At 37.9% G+C, this 15,524-nt stretch overlaps 1 protein-coding gene across 10 annotated transcripts in view; it reads left to right on the plus strand.

Moving 5' to 3' along the window:
* Positions 1-15,524, plus strand: part of USP34 (ubiquitin specific peptidase 34) — a 245,626-nt gene that overhangs the window by 77,205 nt on the left and 152,897 nt on the right. For all 10 annotated transcript variants that reach the window (XR_009447947.1, XR_009447948.1, XM_059659684.1 and 7 more), the window contains 3 exons: positions 5,031-5,245; positions 9,095-9,210; positions 9,295-9,422. Coding sequence is in view for 8 of the 10 variants with exons in the window: in XM_059659684.1 (XP_059515667.1) it covers positions 5,031-5,245; positions 9,095-9,210; positions 9,295-9,422 (459 nt within the window). In the remaining 2 variants the exon portion in view is untranslated. The remainder of the gene's footprint in view (positions 1-5,030; positions 5,246-9,094; positions 9,211-9,294; positions 9,423-15,524) is intronic.

A 15,524-nucleotide genomic window follows, 5' to 3' on the forward strand; every position in this document is an offset into this window, starting at 1 on the left:
ATCGAACCTGGGACCCTTCAGTCCGCAAGCCGACGCTCTATCCACTGAGCCAAACCGGTTTCGGCCGTAGCTATTATTGATTACATTCCCTGTGCTATGCTTTACATCCCTGTGACTGTTAGTTTAAATCCCTTCACATTTTTCACCCATCTCCCCAACCTCTGTCCAATCAATCTGGCAGCTGTGTTTGTTTCTATGTATTAGGTAATGCTGCTACATCTACGTGACTTTGTGTAGAATGGCCTTATGTGGTAGGTGTCCTCTTCTGTAAGGCCCAGTCGCACAGCCTTCACGGTCACCTGAGCTGGGCATTCCAGGTGTGCTCCTGTGTGTCCTGCCCTGTTGCAGTTGAGTTGGTTGCTGTTAACCATGCACTGGGAGGGATTGAACCCAAGCCAATCGGCTGCAAGGTCTGGCTACTATTGCAGTGGAGCTGCTGTGCAAGGGCCAACTCCATGGAGAAGGCCTTGCTTCAGTGGGACTATGGTGCCAGCTATGTCTGCCCCTTGAGTATTTGCTTATGGGGCAGAAGCTGTCCATCAGGTACATTGGCTCTGCGGCTTCCCAAGAGGTGCAAGGAAAGCCACCACATGCTGCTCAGGACCACCCTGCATGAGCTACAGAGTAATTAGTAGATGGTTGTTACTTGTGCTGGGCTTCAGGGTGCCTGGGAGAGACCAATCTGCAAACCGAAGCTGGCTGCCTCTAGTGGCAGACCTTGGGCTACTTAGCAAGAGGTATGGAGTACACAAAGTCCAGATGCTGCTTGAGAGATTTTATGAAAGTTTGATGCATGAGTTAAGAGAGTCCATTTGTATGGAAAAACCATTGGGAATAACTTGGATGGGCCCAAAAGTTGAGTGGGTTGGGGGGTCTCAGGGAATCACCAAGGTGGGATGAACAATGTTAGCCCGGTTGGGAGACTCAGATATGGTGCTCACCTGCTGGCTCTGTGGGGGTAGGGCTCAGCAAAGGAATAACAGCCTCAGATAGCACTTCTATCTTGGAAAAAGCGGCGCCTTTAGCTCTTGTCCTGAAGCCAGACGATTTAGTTCCTCCCCATGTGTCCCTGGCACCTTTCGCGATAAAGCCCCAGCATTAGATCTCAGAGTGAGCTAGCAAGTATGTCAGTCAGTGTGCAGGGCCTTTAAGAGAAACTTCAGCCCGGGACTCCAGGAGCCCTTTGTCTTAGTCACAATCCCAGCTGGTTTTTACAGCCAGAAGTTATAGGGACTTCTCTTCTAGCCACAGGAATCCTGAGCTGGGGTTCTGATTGGGGTTGGAACCCATTGCTGCTTAGGGGAGACCTCTACAGCCAAGATATCCCTCCTCACTTTTAACTACCACACGTGGGTGTGAGACCAGCCTGTTCCATGTCTCTGCCCTTTTTACTATTCTGGACATGCTTGTTTATATCCTTAGTTGTAGGATTTCTGTTCAGCTAGATTTCAGGTATTCTGAATGACCAATGTTCTGTAATATAGTTGTAAATTTGATGTGCTTGTGGAAGGTTCCGAATACCATGTTTACCTACTCTGCCATCTTAACTGGAACTCAGCCACTTTGTACATGTGCAGTGGCCACATGTAGCTGGTGGCTCTCATTGGACAACACAGATCTGTATCTTCAACTCCTTATAATAATTGCTTAAAAGCAGGTGTAAAATTGCTTTTGGAAATTTACATGAAAGTTTGATAGTGAAACAGGAAACTATACATAATCCTAATTTTAGGGTATTAATAAGCATAAAGCTTCTTGATTATTTGTGAAATACACCTATGGTATTTAATAGTAATAGTAATTCTGTCACTAGTGTTCTGATAGTAATTTTTCTGTTCTTTGTTTTAATAAAATAAACAATACTACTTATGTCATTGGTTTATTGTGAGCATTTCATAGACTAATATGATTGGCATATAAGATCTCAGTATATGTTAGCTGCTATTTATTATTACTATCATTGCCCGTAGTAATGTTTGAGTTGATGAAGTACAAACATGTGTTTTATCAGGATGAGTTTTCTTAGACTTGACAATTTGCCAGGCCTTTCACAATTTAATATGGTTGTTGGGGAGGACTACGTATTCATATATATTGCTACTTTATTTCCTTTGCTTTTTTATTCTTATCAGTAACCCATATGAGTTTAAGGTAATGTTTCTCAGCCTTGGCAGTCTTCACATTTTGGCCCAGATAATTCTTTGTTTTGTATTTGCACCAATGTGAATGCTGTCCTGTGCATTGTAGAATTATTATTATTTTTTTTTATTTTTTTTAATTAAATCTTTATTGTTCAGATTATTACATTTGTTCCTCTTTTTTCCCCCCCATAACTCCCCTCCTCCCAGTTCCCGCCCCACCCTCTGTCCTCACTCCCCACCCACTGTCTTCATCCATAGGTGCACGATTTTTGTCCAGTCTCTTCCCGAATCTCCCACACCCCTTTCCCGCCCAAGAATAGTCAGTCCATTCCCTTTCTATGTCCCTGATTCTATTATAATCACCAGTTCATTCTGTTCATCAGATTATTTATTCACTTGATTCTTAGATTCACTTGTTGATAGATACATATTTGTTGTTCATAATTTGTATCTTTACCTTTTTCTTCCTCTTCCTCTTCTTAAAGGATACCTTTCAGCATTTCATATAATCCTGGTTTGGTGGTGATGAACTCCTTTAGCTTTTCCTTATCTGTGAAGCTCTTTATCTGACCTTCAATTCTGAATGATAGCTTTGCTGGATAAAGTAATCTTGGTTGTAGGTTCTTGGTATTCATCACTTTGAATATTTCTTGCCACTCCTTTCTGGCCTGCAAAGTTTCTATTGAGAAATCAGCTGACAGTCGTATGGGTATTCCCTTGTAGGTAACTGAGTTTCTTTCTCTTGCTGTTTTTAAGATTCTCTCTTTATCTTTTGCTCTTGGCATTTTAATTATGATGTGTCTTGGTGTGGTCCTCTTTGGATTCCTTTTGTTTGGGGTTCTCTGCGCTTCCTGGACCTGTAAGTCCATTTCTTTCACCAGGTGGGGGAAGTTTTCTGTCATTATTTCTTCAAATAGGTTTTCAATATCTTGCTCTCTCTCATCTTCTGGCACCCCTATAATTCTGATGTTGGTACGCTTGAAGCTGTCCCAGAGGCTCCTTACACTATCCTCGCATTTTTGGATTCTTTTTTCATTTTGCTTTTCCGGTTGGATGTTTTTTGCTTCCTCGCATTTCAAATCATTGACTTGATTCTTGCGCTCCTCTGGTCTGCTGTCGGGCGTCTGTATAATATTCGTTATTTCAGTCCGTGTGTGCTTAATTTCTAGTTGGTTCCCCAATATAAGATCGAGGGTCTTATTAGTTTTCTTGTAGATCTCATTAAGTTTATCGGCAGCTTCTAAACAGTTCTTGAGAGACCTTAAAAGTGTGGTTCTGAACTCTATTTCTTCCATTGACAATTTTGTCCTGTTTCTTTGTCTCCGCATTTTGTTATGCTTCCTTGGTGCACCCCCTAGTGGTCTTTGTTCGCAGTCTTATAGTTAAACCTTGATTGTTGTAGCTAATACCAGGGAGGGTTTGACCTCCAGGCCAAGTGGCTATGAGAATCAGCTGTGTCAGCAGTGAGAGAACTTCTGTCCTCTAGGGAGGTGCTAATCTAGCCTTTGCCTGAGGCTATCCGGCAAATGCCTCTGTGCAGGGCTTGGGCGGGGCGGGTCGCACAGGATCAACAGGGTGGGCTGGAGAGAGCAGTTATGGCGGCTCTCAGTCCTGTCCCCAGGGGCTCTGCCTCTCTGAGTCCCAGCACCCGCTGCAAAGCTGGGAGAGAAAGCTGCACTCGCTCTGACCGAAGCCAGACAGTCCTGCTTCTCCCGTTTGAGTCTGGGTCCCTAAAGACTCGCCTGTATCTGGAGCTCAGAGTCTGCGACTCCCTCCCGATTGAAAACGCCAACCGCCAGCCTGCTCCGCACACTCCGCACCTCAGAATTTGACTTCAGCACTGCGCCTCCTCTGAGTGTCCGTATGCGTTTCTCTTTCCTCCTAGTTGTAGGACTTCCACTCAGCCAGCGTTACTGTGGCTCTGGGTGATGTCCGTTCCGTCTTTTAGTTTCACTTTTGAAGTAGTTGTTCAAAGCAGCAAACTCCGGCGTTAACCTATGCCGCCATCTTGGTTCTCCTCGCATTGTAGAATTAGTAGCATCCCTAGCCTCTATCCTTAGATGCCAGCATCATCTGTCCAGTTTTGATCACCAGAAATGGCTCTAGACATTGCCAGATGTCCCTCCCAGGGGCCAAAATCACTCCTGATTGAGAACCACTGGTTAAGGTCTGACTTTATAGATAGGTATTCAAAGTTTTCTCCTTGAGAGCTCATACTGTTATATTGCAAATATCTTTTATTTTTCCCAAACCAAACTCCTGTCTCACAAGACCTAATGATTTTATCTTTGTTAGCACTTTCCATATGCTCTCCATTTGGTACTACTACCTGTGAGTCTCTAAGTTAGTCTTGAACATTTTTTCTTCATGTTATTTTTTCATTCTTTTGTCTTTATATCAGAGTAGCCAGTATAGTATGTTTTAGAAGTGAGTGCTTAATTGGTGTTTATTGAGTTAAAAGTCCCCCAATTAATATTAACCACATTTAAATTGCTACCTTAAATTGAAAAAAAAATTTTTTGGTAGTTATCTCACTTGATTCTGCAGTTGTATAAGTAAATGTAAACAAATTTTAAGGTTCCTCACATTGTGATTTGAGTTTATAAAATAATTATGTAAAAGTAAGTTTACTGACCTACTCTGCAATTACTCTCTTTGAAGTGTGTTGATGAACCATAAAACATGTAGGTATATTGTAAAATTAATATATAGTTCTGACGTGGGCTTTTTAGTTTTTGTAAAGCTCTTAACATACTGTCTTATTAAAAAACAAATGTAGCTTTATTCTTGAGTGTGAATAACTTGTGCCAAATGTTTTGAGAGATATTTTTGTTATTCAGAAACTGTTTAAATATCTAATTAGTAACTTTGTGCTCTTCTGTGTTATAGGCATATGGTTGATGATATGCTAAGTGCAGATGATGTCAGCTGCAGCAGCTCCCAGGTCAGTGCAAAATCGGAAAAAAATATGGCTGATTTTGATGGTGAAGAATCTGGGTGTGAAGAGGAGCTAGTTCAGATTAATTCACATGCAGAGCTAACATCTCATCTTCAACAACATCTTCCCAATTTAGCATCTATTTACCATGAACATCTTAGTCAAGGTAAGGTTCTGTAGTAAGTAAAATATATTACTTTCTTTAAAATAGGAATAATCTATATTACATTGTTAAAATGAATCAAAAATTAATGTCACTTAAATGTTTTTGCCAAATAAGTTTTATGTGGGAGTTTTCTTTTTGAGTGAATTAAATTGTTATGAATACTCAATCATGAATATAAAGGCTGCAGTTCCATCAAGAGATACTTAATTAGAAGAAATATAAAAAATATGTATAAAAATTATAGCTTTGTATTTTAGAACATAAGTAACTTTATTAGATTTTATATTAAGCAGTCATAGGATCAGAAAGTAGGAGATTAAACAGGATCAGATATTGCATAATTCAGTTTATATAAAATGTATAGCCTGGGGCTAGGGATAATTAGAAAATAAGAGGAGGTGTGACTGCTAAAGGGCAAGGTGTTTCTTTCACCCGGGATGATAAAATCTTCAAAAATGATGTTCTAATCACTCTAAATAAATCTAAAGTAATAGGACAGACCAGATTTGGAAGAATGGAGTTGAGAAGGGGTTAAAGAATAATAGAAGAAAAAGGAGGAAAGAAAAAAATGAAGAGAAAAACAGTTTTAGAATTGTCAGTTTCAAGGTCTATATCCTACCTCTTGTTTGGTTAGGTGCCATCAGCACTTGCTAGTCTATGAAATTGGTTTTGGGATGATAGTACATTGCAAACTAAGTAAACCTGGTCAATTAGATTTAGTCTAAAAGGTCATGATTAAACTTGGAGATAGAACTTGTGGACCTTGGTATCAATTTACTGATTTCAAATGTTACTTGTACATAACTTAGATAAGGTTACCGTTTTTTAAAACTGTGATATTGTGATTGCTCATAACTGAATAGGTTAAGATTTGATACTACATTAATACATTTTGACCATTCTGTTCTTAACTCATTTTCCTTTTATTAAGTAGTGTACATATTGTTTACTCTATGGAGTTAGAAGTTGAGCAAAATTATTAAATGTATTAATGCTGTCCAAATTCACCTTGCAATACAATGTATTTAATACTATAAAGAACTCTTCCAACACATTAAGACACTCCAATTTGGAAATGATCAAAATATTGCCGAAACCGGTTTGGCTCGGTGGATAGAGCATCGGCCTGCGGACTGAAAGGTCCCAGGTTCGATTCCGGTCAAGGGCATGTACCTGGGTTGCGGGCACATCCCCAGTAGGAGATGTGCAGGAGGCAGCTGATCGATGTTTCTCTCATCATCGATGTTTCTAACTCTCTATCTCTCTCCCTTCCTCTCTGTAAAAAATCAATAAAATATGAAAAAACAAAAAAAGCCCAAAATATTTGAACAGTTAATACATAAAAGAAGATATAGAAATGGTCAATAAATACATGAAAAGATTCTCAATATCTCTAGTCATCTAGAAAATGCTAGTTGAAACCAGAATGCTACACACCTGCTGGAATGGGTAATATTAAGGCTAATGATAATGAATGATGCTAAGGATATAGAGAAATTAGAACTCTTGTAAATTGCTGTCAGGGAGTACAGAAAAGTATGGCTAGTTTGGGAACTATTTTATTAGTTTCATATAAAGTTAAACATGTACCTACCATATGACCTAGCAATTCCTGTTCTAGGTATTTATTCAAGAGAAATGAAAACATATTCACAAAAATATGCATGAATGTTCATATATGCTTCATTCATAAGAGCCTCAGCTGGAATTAACTGGTAGATAAACAAAGTGAATATTTCCAGTGTAATACTACTCAATAAAAAGGAAGGAACTACCGATATAGTGCAACACAGTGGATGAATATCAAAAACATTATAAGCAAATGAAGTTAGAAAGACGAGTATATGCTGTATATAATTTATATTCATTTCTATAGTATTCAAAATTAATTTATTATGGTTGAAATCTACTCAGTGGTTACTTGATATTTGGTGGTGGGGATTGTAAAAGGTCACAAGGAAACTTTGGGGTGATAAAAATGTTCTGTATCTTATGCATTTATGTTATATTTTAATAAAATTAATTTTAAAAAGTAAATACCAAAAAGTCAAGCCTCAGTAGTAAGGCAACATAATTAAAAAGTGAGGAATGATTTATTTCACAAAGAAGGTACATAAATGGTTAATAAGCAACTGAACATCAGTAGTTATTAGAAAAATGCAAATAAAAACCACAATGAGATTCTATTTCACACCTATTAGATTAGCTACAATTAAAAAGACAAGTACCATATGATTTCACTCATGTGGAATCTAATGAACAAACTGAACTACTAAAATAGATTCATAGATAGCAGGCAGACAGTTCTAGGGGGAGGCTGCAGAGGTGAAGGAATTGCGTAAAAAAAAGAGAAAGAACTCATGGACACAGACAATAGTGGTGATTGTAGGGACAAGGGAAATGGATGGGGATGGAAGAGGGTATGGGGGGGATAAATGGTGATGGGAAAAAAGAAATAAAATAGCTATTTGTAAAAATCTAAAAAAACATTAACCTAATGGATGACTATTAAATACATATGTATGCATTTATTGTTCAAGACACTTTTAGAAATGGAATTTATATAACTGGGAAGCAAATCATTATTTTAAATGGAGCAGAATAAAGAGTAGACTCTTAAAAAAAAAAGTGACCAAAGAGTGTTGGGAAAGGATGGGGAGGAGCAGGAACTTGAACTCTTAATATACTGTTGATGGGAATGTAAAATGGCACAGCCATGTCAGAAAAGAGTTTGGCAGTTTGTTTCTAGTAAATGTACATTTATTTACCTTTTGATCCATTAACTCCTAAGCATTTACCCAAGAGAAAGGAAAACATATATCCATAAAAAGACTTGTTATACAGATGTTTATGGCAGCATTACTCACGTTAGCCCCAAACTGGAAACTATTCAAATGGTCATTAACTGGTGAATGTGTAAACAAAATGCACTATTTCCACATATGACATATTATTCTGTAATTAAAAGGAACACACTATTTTGATACATGCTTCAAAATGGATTAACCTCAATGAACATTTTGCCAAGTGAACAAAGTTAGACATAAGACTATACCTACTGTGTGATTCTATTTACATGAAATTTCTAGAAAAGGCTAATAATTTTGGGGGTTGAATAAAGACGGGGCTGAGGAATGAGACCAGGGATTAATTGGAATTGGGTATTAGGGAATGTTTCAGGATGGTGAAAGTGTTCTAAAACTGTGTTGTGTTGATGGTGTTACAATTCTTATTTTAATGAAATCAATGTATGAGTACAATCCAGTAGAGAAATTTCGTCGTAAAGCTGTTTAAAAGACAAAAGCAAAGGAGCTTTTTGCTTAATATAACAGAATTAGTGAGAATTTATTTAGCCTGGTACTCAGAAAGTATGAATTATTTCAATAGAGTTTTTGAATGTGAAGTTTTGGGTAAGTAATATCCAATCTAATTTAAATTTTTTTTTTAGTGTAAGAATATAAGACAACTATATAGAAAGTCAGTTAGAAGACTGTCCCTTGGCTATAGAATTATTTTACGTAAATTGTCTTCTTTATGCTTAATTTGGGTTTTAAGTATTTATGTATAGTTCTCCTGACCTGTGAAAAAAACATTAAGTCATACTTAATTAGAAGTAGTGAAGAGACTATGGAAAGAAAACTTTTCTCACTTTAGTCTAATCAAACTTTAAACAATACTATTCTTTGCCATTCATAAAGCAACTATTGTGCTAATCTTGTATTGATTTTATTTTGTTATATAAATGATATTGTTATACTTTTGATTTGTTAACATTATGAATGCTATAATTCACATCACTATTTTAGTCAGCTATCTTCCTCTACAGTGTGTTGTACTTTGCCCCCTCAGGTCCTGCAGTTCATAAACATCAATTCAACAGTAATGCTGTGACAGACATTAATTTGGATAACGTTTGCAAGAAAGGAAACACTTTGTTGTGGGATATAGTCCAAGATGATGATGCAGTAAGTTGTTTAATAGAACCAAAGACTGCAAAATTACTGCAAAATGCCCTCAGAATTAATAGTAACTTTATGTATTTTTTGTAGGTTAACCTTTCTGAAGGATTAATAAATGAAGCAGAGAAACTTCTCTGTTCCTTAGTATGTTGGTTTACGGATAGACAGATTCGAATGAGATTCATTGAAGGTTGCCTTGAAAATTTAGGAAACAACAGGTAAATAGGAATTTAAAAATTTTTTTTATGTAGTAGCCAAAGTTCATTTTGTATATTATTGACTAGGTGTGGTGAAATCATAGCATTTATGTGCAATTATCAACCTATTTTTTAGTAATTGTGGTTTTCTTCATACTATGTTTAAAGACTTCCTTTTCAGGGTTCATATTTTATCACACAGTTTTGCTTTTTTTTCAGCACTTTATTTTATTTGGCACTCTTGTTTAGATTCCTACCAAGAGAAACAAAGAAATAATAATACTCTCTTCTTGATTCTGAGAACATATTGGTGATTACTGTGTGTTCACATTGCAGTTAAATATTCTTGAACTGTGTCATATTACATATAAAGGAAGATAAATAAGATAAGTAAAGTAAACTTAAGCTGAAATATAAACGTTTTGATAATGGCATTGTTCTTTCATTTGGGTCGATCATTGTTCGTTTGTTTGTGTCTTGATTTTTGTAAAATATAAAGATTTAGGTTAGTGTTTTTTCCTCTAGTTTAAATTCTGCCCTATATTTATAATCTCCTTATCAGATAGAGCTCAAATGGTTACCACAAGTTTCTTGAATTTTATTTTTGGTTAATCCTCACTTGAGGATAATTCTTCCATTGCTTCTTTTTTTTAAAAAAAAAATATTATTGATTTCAGAGAAGAAGGGAGAGGGAAGGAGGGATAGAAATATCAATGATGAGAGAGAATTATTGATCGGCTGCCTCTTGCACATTCCCTACTAGGGATTGAGCCTGCAACCCAAGGCATGTGCCCTTGACCAGAATCGAACCCGAGACCCCTCAGTCCACAGGACGATGCTCTATCCACTGAGCCAAATTGGCTAGGGCCATTGATTCTTAGAGAGAGTGGTGGAAGGGATGGAGGGGCGGCGGAGAGAGAGAAACATCGATGTGAGAGAGACACATTGATTGGCTGCCTCCCGCACATGCCCTAACCCAGGCCTGAATCTGGCCTGGAACCCAGGTACATGCCCTTCACCGGGAATTGAACCTGGACCCTTTTAGGCTGATGCTCCAACCACCGAGCAAAACTGGCCAGGGCTCTTTATTAATATTTTTTAACTTCTGTTCTATTGTATAATTTCAGGTTTTTCTTTTCTCATACTGCTTTGATGGTTTATTTTCTGGCATAGTAAATTCAGTTATTAATATGTTATTTATATTAATATAATGTTTTCAGCCTACCTCTTCCAAGACTGATATAAATGTCTAATTTTATTGAATATTTAAGTGCGTCAAAAAAGTTTTTTTTTACCTAATTGAATTAATACACTTCATTAAGACACTGTATGTGTAATATTTTCTACTTTTGGTCTTTAAAGAGCTAAAATTTGAACAATCAAATAGAAAATAGCTTTTTCATGCAGGTTTTAGAAATCACTAATAGAACTTCTTTTAGTGGATCAATAGCCTCATTTAGCATATATTGCTTAAAAGGAATGTTGTTAATGGTTGGATCATATTTCATCATTCACATAGGTATTATAGTAGTTAATTTAAAAATGATAATTATCTTTTAAAAGACTTTGTGAAACCACCAAACATTTTTTAAAGTGGTTTTATACTTAACCAGAAATTAAGAGGATGGGTTTGGAATCAGATTGCTTGACCAACTTCACTTTGTGATTTTTGGTGCAACACTTGTATTTCCTATGTAAAAATGAGAATAATATTAGAACCTATTTTGTAGGGTTGTTATGAGGATTAAATTAAAAAATACATGTGAGGAAGTTATTGTCAATAGTTGTATTAGATGTTAATGCTTCTACATTTATAATTATATATATGAAATGGTGGCTTTTTTCTGTTTAAAAATGTTAATTGTAGAATATGTGAAAAAACAAAACACAAAGAAAAATTTAAACTATCCATAATCTCATAACCTCAAAGAACCATTTATATGACTTAATAAAACCACATATGAAGGTATGTGTCTATATCTTTTGTTGGTAGCATGCTATACATTGTTTTTAATCTTTTTAAAATTATCATTTAATATTGTTTTTCCAATCTAAATATTTGTTCTTTTCCAACTGTGTGATAAAAACAGTTAAAATTAAAAAAATAAAGTTTTAATAAATTTTATATTCCTCATATGTGTATCTGCATACCCTGTGACCCAGCAATTTCACTACAAAGTATGTGTGTTAAGAAATTCATCCCGATGGTTACCAAAAGACATTCCAGAAAGCACTATTCAAAATAAATATTCTTTGTGTAACTGTCCAAATGCCAAAAAAGAATAGGAAGGAAAATCAAATTTTGGACTGTTGAGTGATGTAATATATATATAGCAATAATAATAAATGAACTACAACGGCACAGAATAGTGAGGGTGAATCTCAGACACATAATGTTGAGTGAAAGAAGTCAGGTGATCTATCTTTAATTTTATAATGTTTAAAAACATGAAAACTATTATATTTAGTAGTCAGGATAATGGTTACTCTTGTGTTGTTAGTGTCTGGAAGGGGCACAGTGAAAGCTTCTGGTGTGCTGGTAATTTATTGATAGTGCTGGTTGCACAGGTATGTTCACCTAATATTTTGAACTCTTACTTAGCTTTATATATGTTTTTGCATGTATGTTATACTTCAATAAAAAGAAAAAACTGAAAGATAAAATATCATGTAGTCTTTTAGAGTCTTGTTTTCAAAGATTAAAAATAACACTAGAGGTTCGGTACACGGATTTCGTGCACTCCAGGGGGCCCCTCAGCCCGGCCTGTGCCCTCTCGCAGTCCAGGAGGCCTCCGACTGGCGGGAGCGGCCTAAGCCGGAAGTTGGACATCCTTAGCGCGCTCTTAGCACGCTGCCACGGAGGCGAGAGAGGTTCCCACCACCGACCTTGTGCTCACTAGCCGTGAGCCCGGCTTCTGGTGCACTCACCACCAGGAGGCAGCTCCTGCGTTAGCGTCTGCCCCCTGGTGGTCAGTGCATGTCATAGCAACCAGTCGTTCCGATGTTTGGTCAATTTGCATATTAGCCTTTTATTATATAGGATGGGCATATATTCATAGGCCAATTTACTAAAAAAATTGTTATCAATATGAGATTGTAAATGGTTATTTTCTGGTAGGATTGAGGTGTTGTTTTTTCTTTACGCTTTTCTGTTTTCCATTTTTCCACTATTAGCATATTTTTCTCATAAAAGGACAAAAGGAAAAATCTGTGTATAAAATGAAAATTGTCAATCTGGATCTCTTATTAAGCTTGAATTTGTCTACTCCCAAATTGGTTGAAGATGAAACATTTTACATTTGTTTTGAGGCATTCCCTGCACACTAATCATGTAATGATTGAAAAATAAATATTTTCATTGATATTTAGAGAGAAAGAGAGAGAAATATGCATGTGAGAGCTAAGCATGATTGCTGCATCCTACACGTTCCCCACTGGGGATGGAGCCGGAAACCTGAGCATATGCCCTGACCAGGAATCAAACTGGCAACCTTTTGGTATAGGGGATAATGCCCAACCAAGTGAGCCACACAGGCTAGGGCTTACTTAATGAATTTTTTAATGGCTTCAAACATAACTATTATGTTGAAGTTAATTTTGCCCTCAGACTTTCCTCCTCAGAGGGTTGCTATATCATGCTAGTCTTACTATAAAAGACATTAGTCATATGTGACAATACATAGTACATAGCAGCATTTTCCAGCCAATGATATATGCAACATATGCAGTATATCAGCTGTACTTACTGAAGTTACCATGCAAGAGGAAAAAAAATAAGTTTGAAAATATTTTAATCATCACTAGTCTGGATTTCCTGATAAACCATTGGTTTTTCAATGGGGGTGATTCTCTCCACTTTGTCCCCAGTATTTATGTCTGGAAATGCTTTTTTTTCTTTTTCCTTTTTTAAAAATACGTTTTTATTGGTTTCAGGGAGGGGGAGAGAGAGAAATATCAATGATGAGAGAGAATCATTGATCAGCTGCCTCCTGCATGCCCCACACGGCATCGATCCTGCAACCTGGCTATGTGCCCTGAGCAGGAATCCAATTGTTACCTCCTGATTCATAGGTCAACACTCAACCACTGACCTACACTGTCTGGGCTGGAGATACTTTGGATTGTTACACTAATGAGTAGGTTTAGATGTGTTATTACTAGTACAGGCTGGAGTTGCTGCTAAAAATGCCTGCATAATCTTTCTCTGTAATATTCAACATGTGCCTTGTGCACATTTATCCCCAGGCAGATTCGTTTATAACACACATCCTTCCAGGCAGAGGACAGCCTGTACAACAGAGAATTATATGGTCCAGAATGTCAGTAATAACATCAGAGTTGAGAAATCCTATTCTAAACACAGTAACACAGTTTATCATCACAGTAAGAAAGAAAGTTGCACAAGTGTGCTCATACTAATAGGAAAGTTCTTAGTTATGTTAAACAATGGGGCAGTGTAACCTTAACACATTTACCATTTTCCTTACATTTGACAAAAATCAGAGGTTTACTTCTTGATGATGTTAATGTTTTTATGTACTTAGAGTCTTTATGTTTCTTTTTATTTTTCTATGCTGATCTTTTCATTTTCTATTCAGTTCCTTACTCATCATGGTTTATAAACCTGTCAGCATTTTTTGTTTGCTTTTGCTTTTCTGTGGTCATATTCCAACTAATTTTATAAAATGGATGTAGTTTTTTTTTTTTGAACAATAATTTGGACTCATTACTTCTCAGGAAACAGATCTGAAGAAGAAACTTAAGTCTTTCATACTCTCCTATAATTCTATCGTTTATATGGACCCATTGCAAACATTTTTTTAAAAAGGCCTGAGTAATCTTTCTCTGTAATATTTAACACTAGAGGCCCAGTGCACGAAAATTGTGCACTCAGGAGTGTCCCTTAGCCCAGCCTGTTCACTCTTGCAGTCCAGGAGCCCTTGGGGGATGTCCGACTAACGGCTTAGGGCCGGCAGTTGGACATCCTTAACGCTGCCAAGGAAGCAGGAGAGGCTCCTGCCACTGCCGCTGCATTCGCAAGCCATTAGCCCAGCTTCTGACTAAGACTGCTCCCCTGTGGACGTGCACTGACCATCAGGGTGCAGCTCCTGCGTTGAACGTCTGCCCCTTGGTCAGTGTGTGTCATAGCAACCAATCGTTTCACTGTTCGGTCAGTTTGCATATTAGCCTTTTATTATATAGGACAGTGATGGCGAACCTATGACACGCGTATCAGGTGACACACAAACTCATTTTTTTGGGTTGATTTTTCTTTGTTAAATGGCATTTAAATATATAAAATAAATATCAAAAATGTAAGTCTTTGTTTTACTACGGTTGCAAATATCAAAACATTTCTATGTGTGACACGGCACCAAAGTTAAGTTAGGGTTTTTCAAAATGCTGACAGGCCGAGCTCAAAAGGTTCGCCATTGAAACTAAGATGGCGGCATAGATAAACACTGGGAAATTGCCGCCTCCCACAACAATTGAAAAATACCGCAAAGGACAGAGCAGACATCATCCAGAACAACAGGAAGGCTGGCTGAGTGTAAATTCTACAACTAGAAGGAAAGAAAAGCACACTGAGAGCCAGAGGGGCTATGGAGGTGAAATGCAGAGGTACGGCGGCTCGCACGGAAAGCGGGTGGCACCTGAGGACGCGGCTGTCTTTTTGAATCGCAAGCTCCCTACTGCTCTGAACTCCGGTTCCGGGAAGTCTCTGGGGACCCAGGACTCATACGGGGAGAAGCTGGACGGTCGGGCAGCGGGCGAACTTGAGGGCGGCTTTCCCTCAGAGGTGCTGGCAGGAATTTTTGGGTCACTGAGATGCGGGACTCGTTAGGGCGGGGCGGAGAATCAGCCATAGCTGCTTACTCCGCCCTTTGATTCCCTGAGACTGCGCCCCACCCAGGCTGCGGCAGAGGCTTTTGCATGTGAATGTACCTAACTGCAGCTGAGCCAGGCAGACCCGGAACTTCCAAGAGAAGGCCCAAGGCCCCGCAGCGGCTTGCATTGCTTCACAGCTGAGCCTCTTCGTGGCTCCTGCTGTGTGGCCTCAGGCAGAGGCTGAATTAGCACCTCCTTAGATCCAGGAGCCACTGCACCCAGTGGTCAGAGGGG

Source organism: Myotis daubentonii, chromosome 12 (assembly GCF_963259705.1).
Source record: "Myotis daubentonii chromosome 12, mMyoDau2.1, whole genome shotgun sequence".
Taxonomy (NCBI): Eukaryota; Metazoa; Chordata; class Mammalia; order Chiroptera; family Vespertilionidae; genus Myotis; species Myotis daubentonii.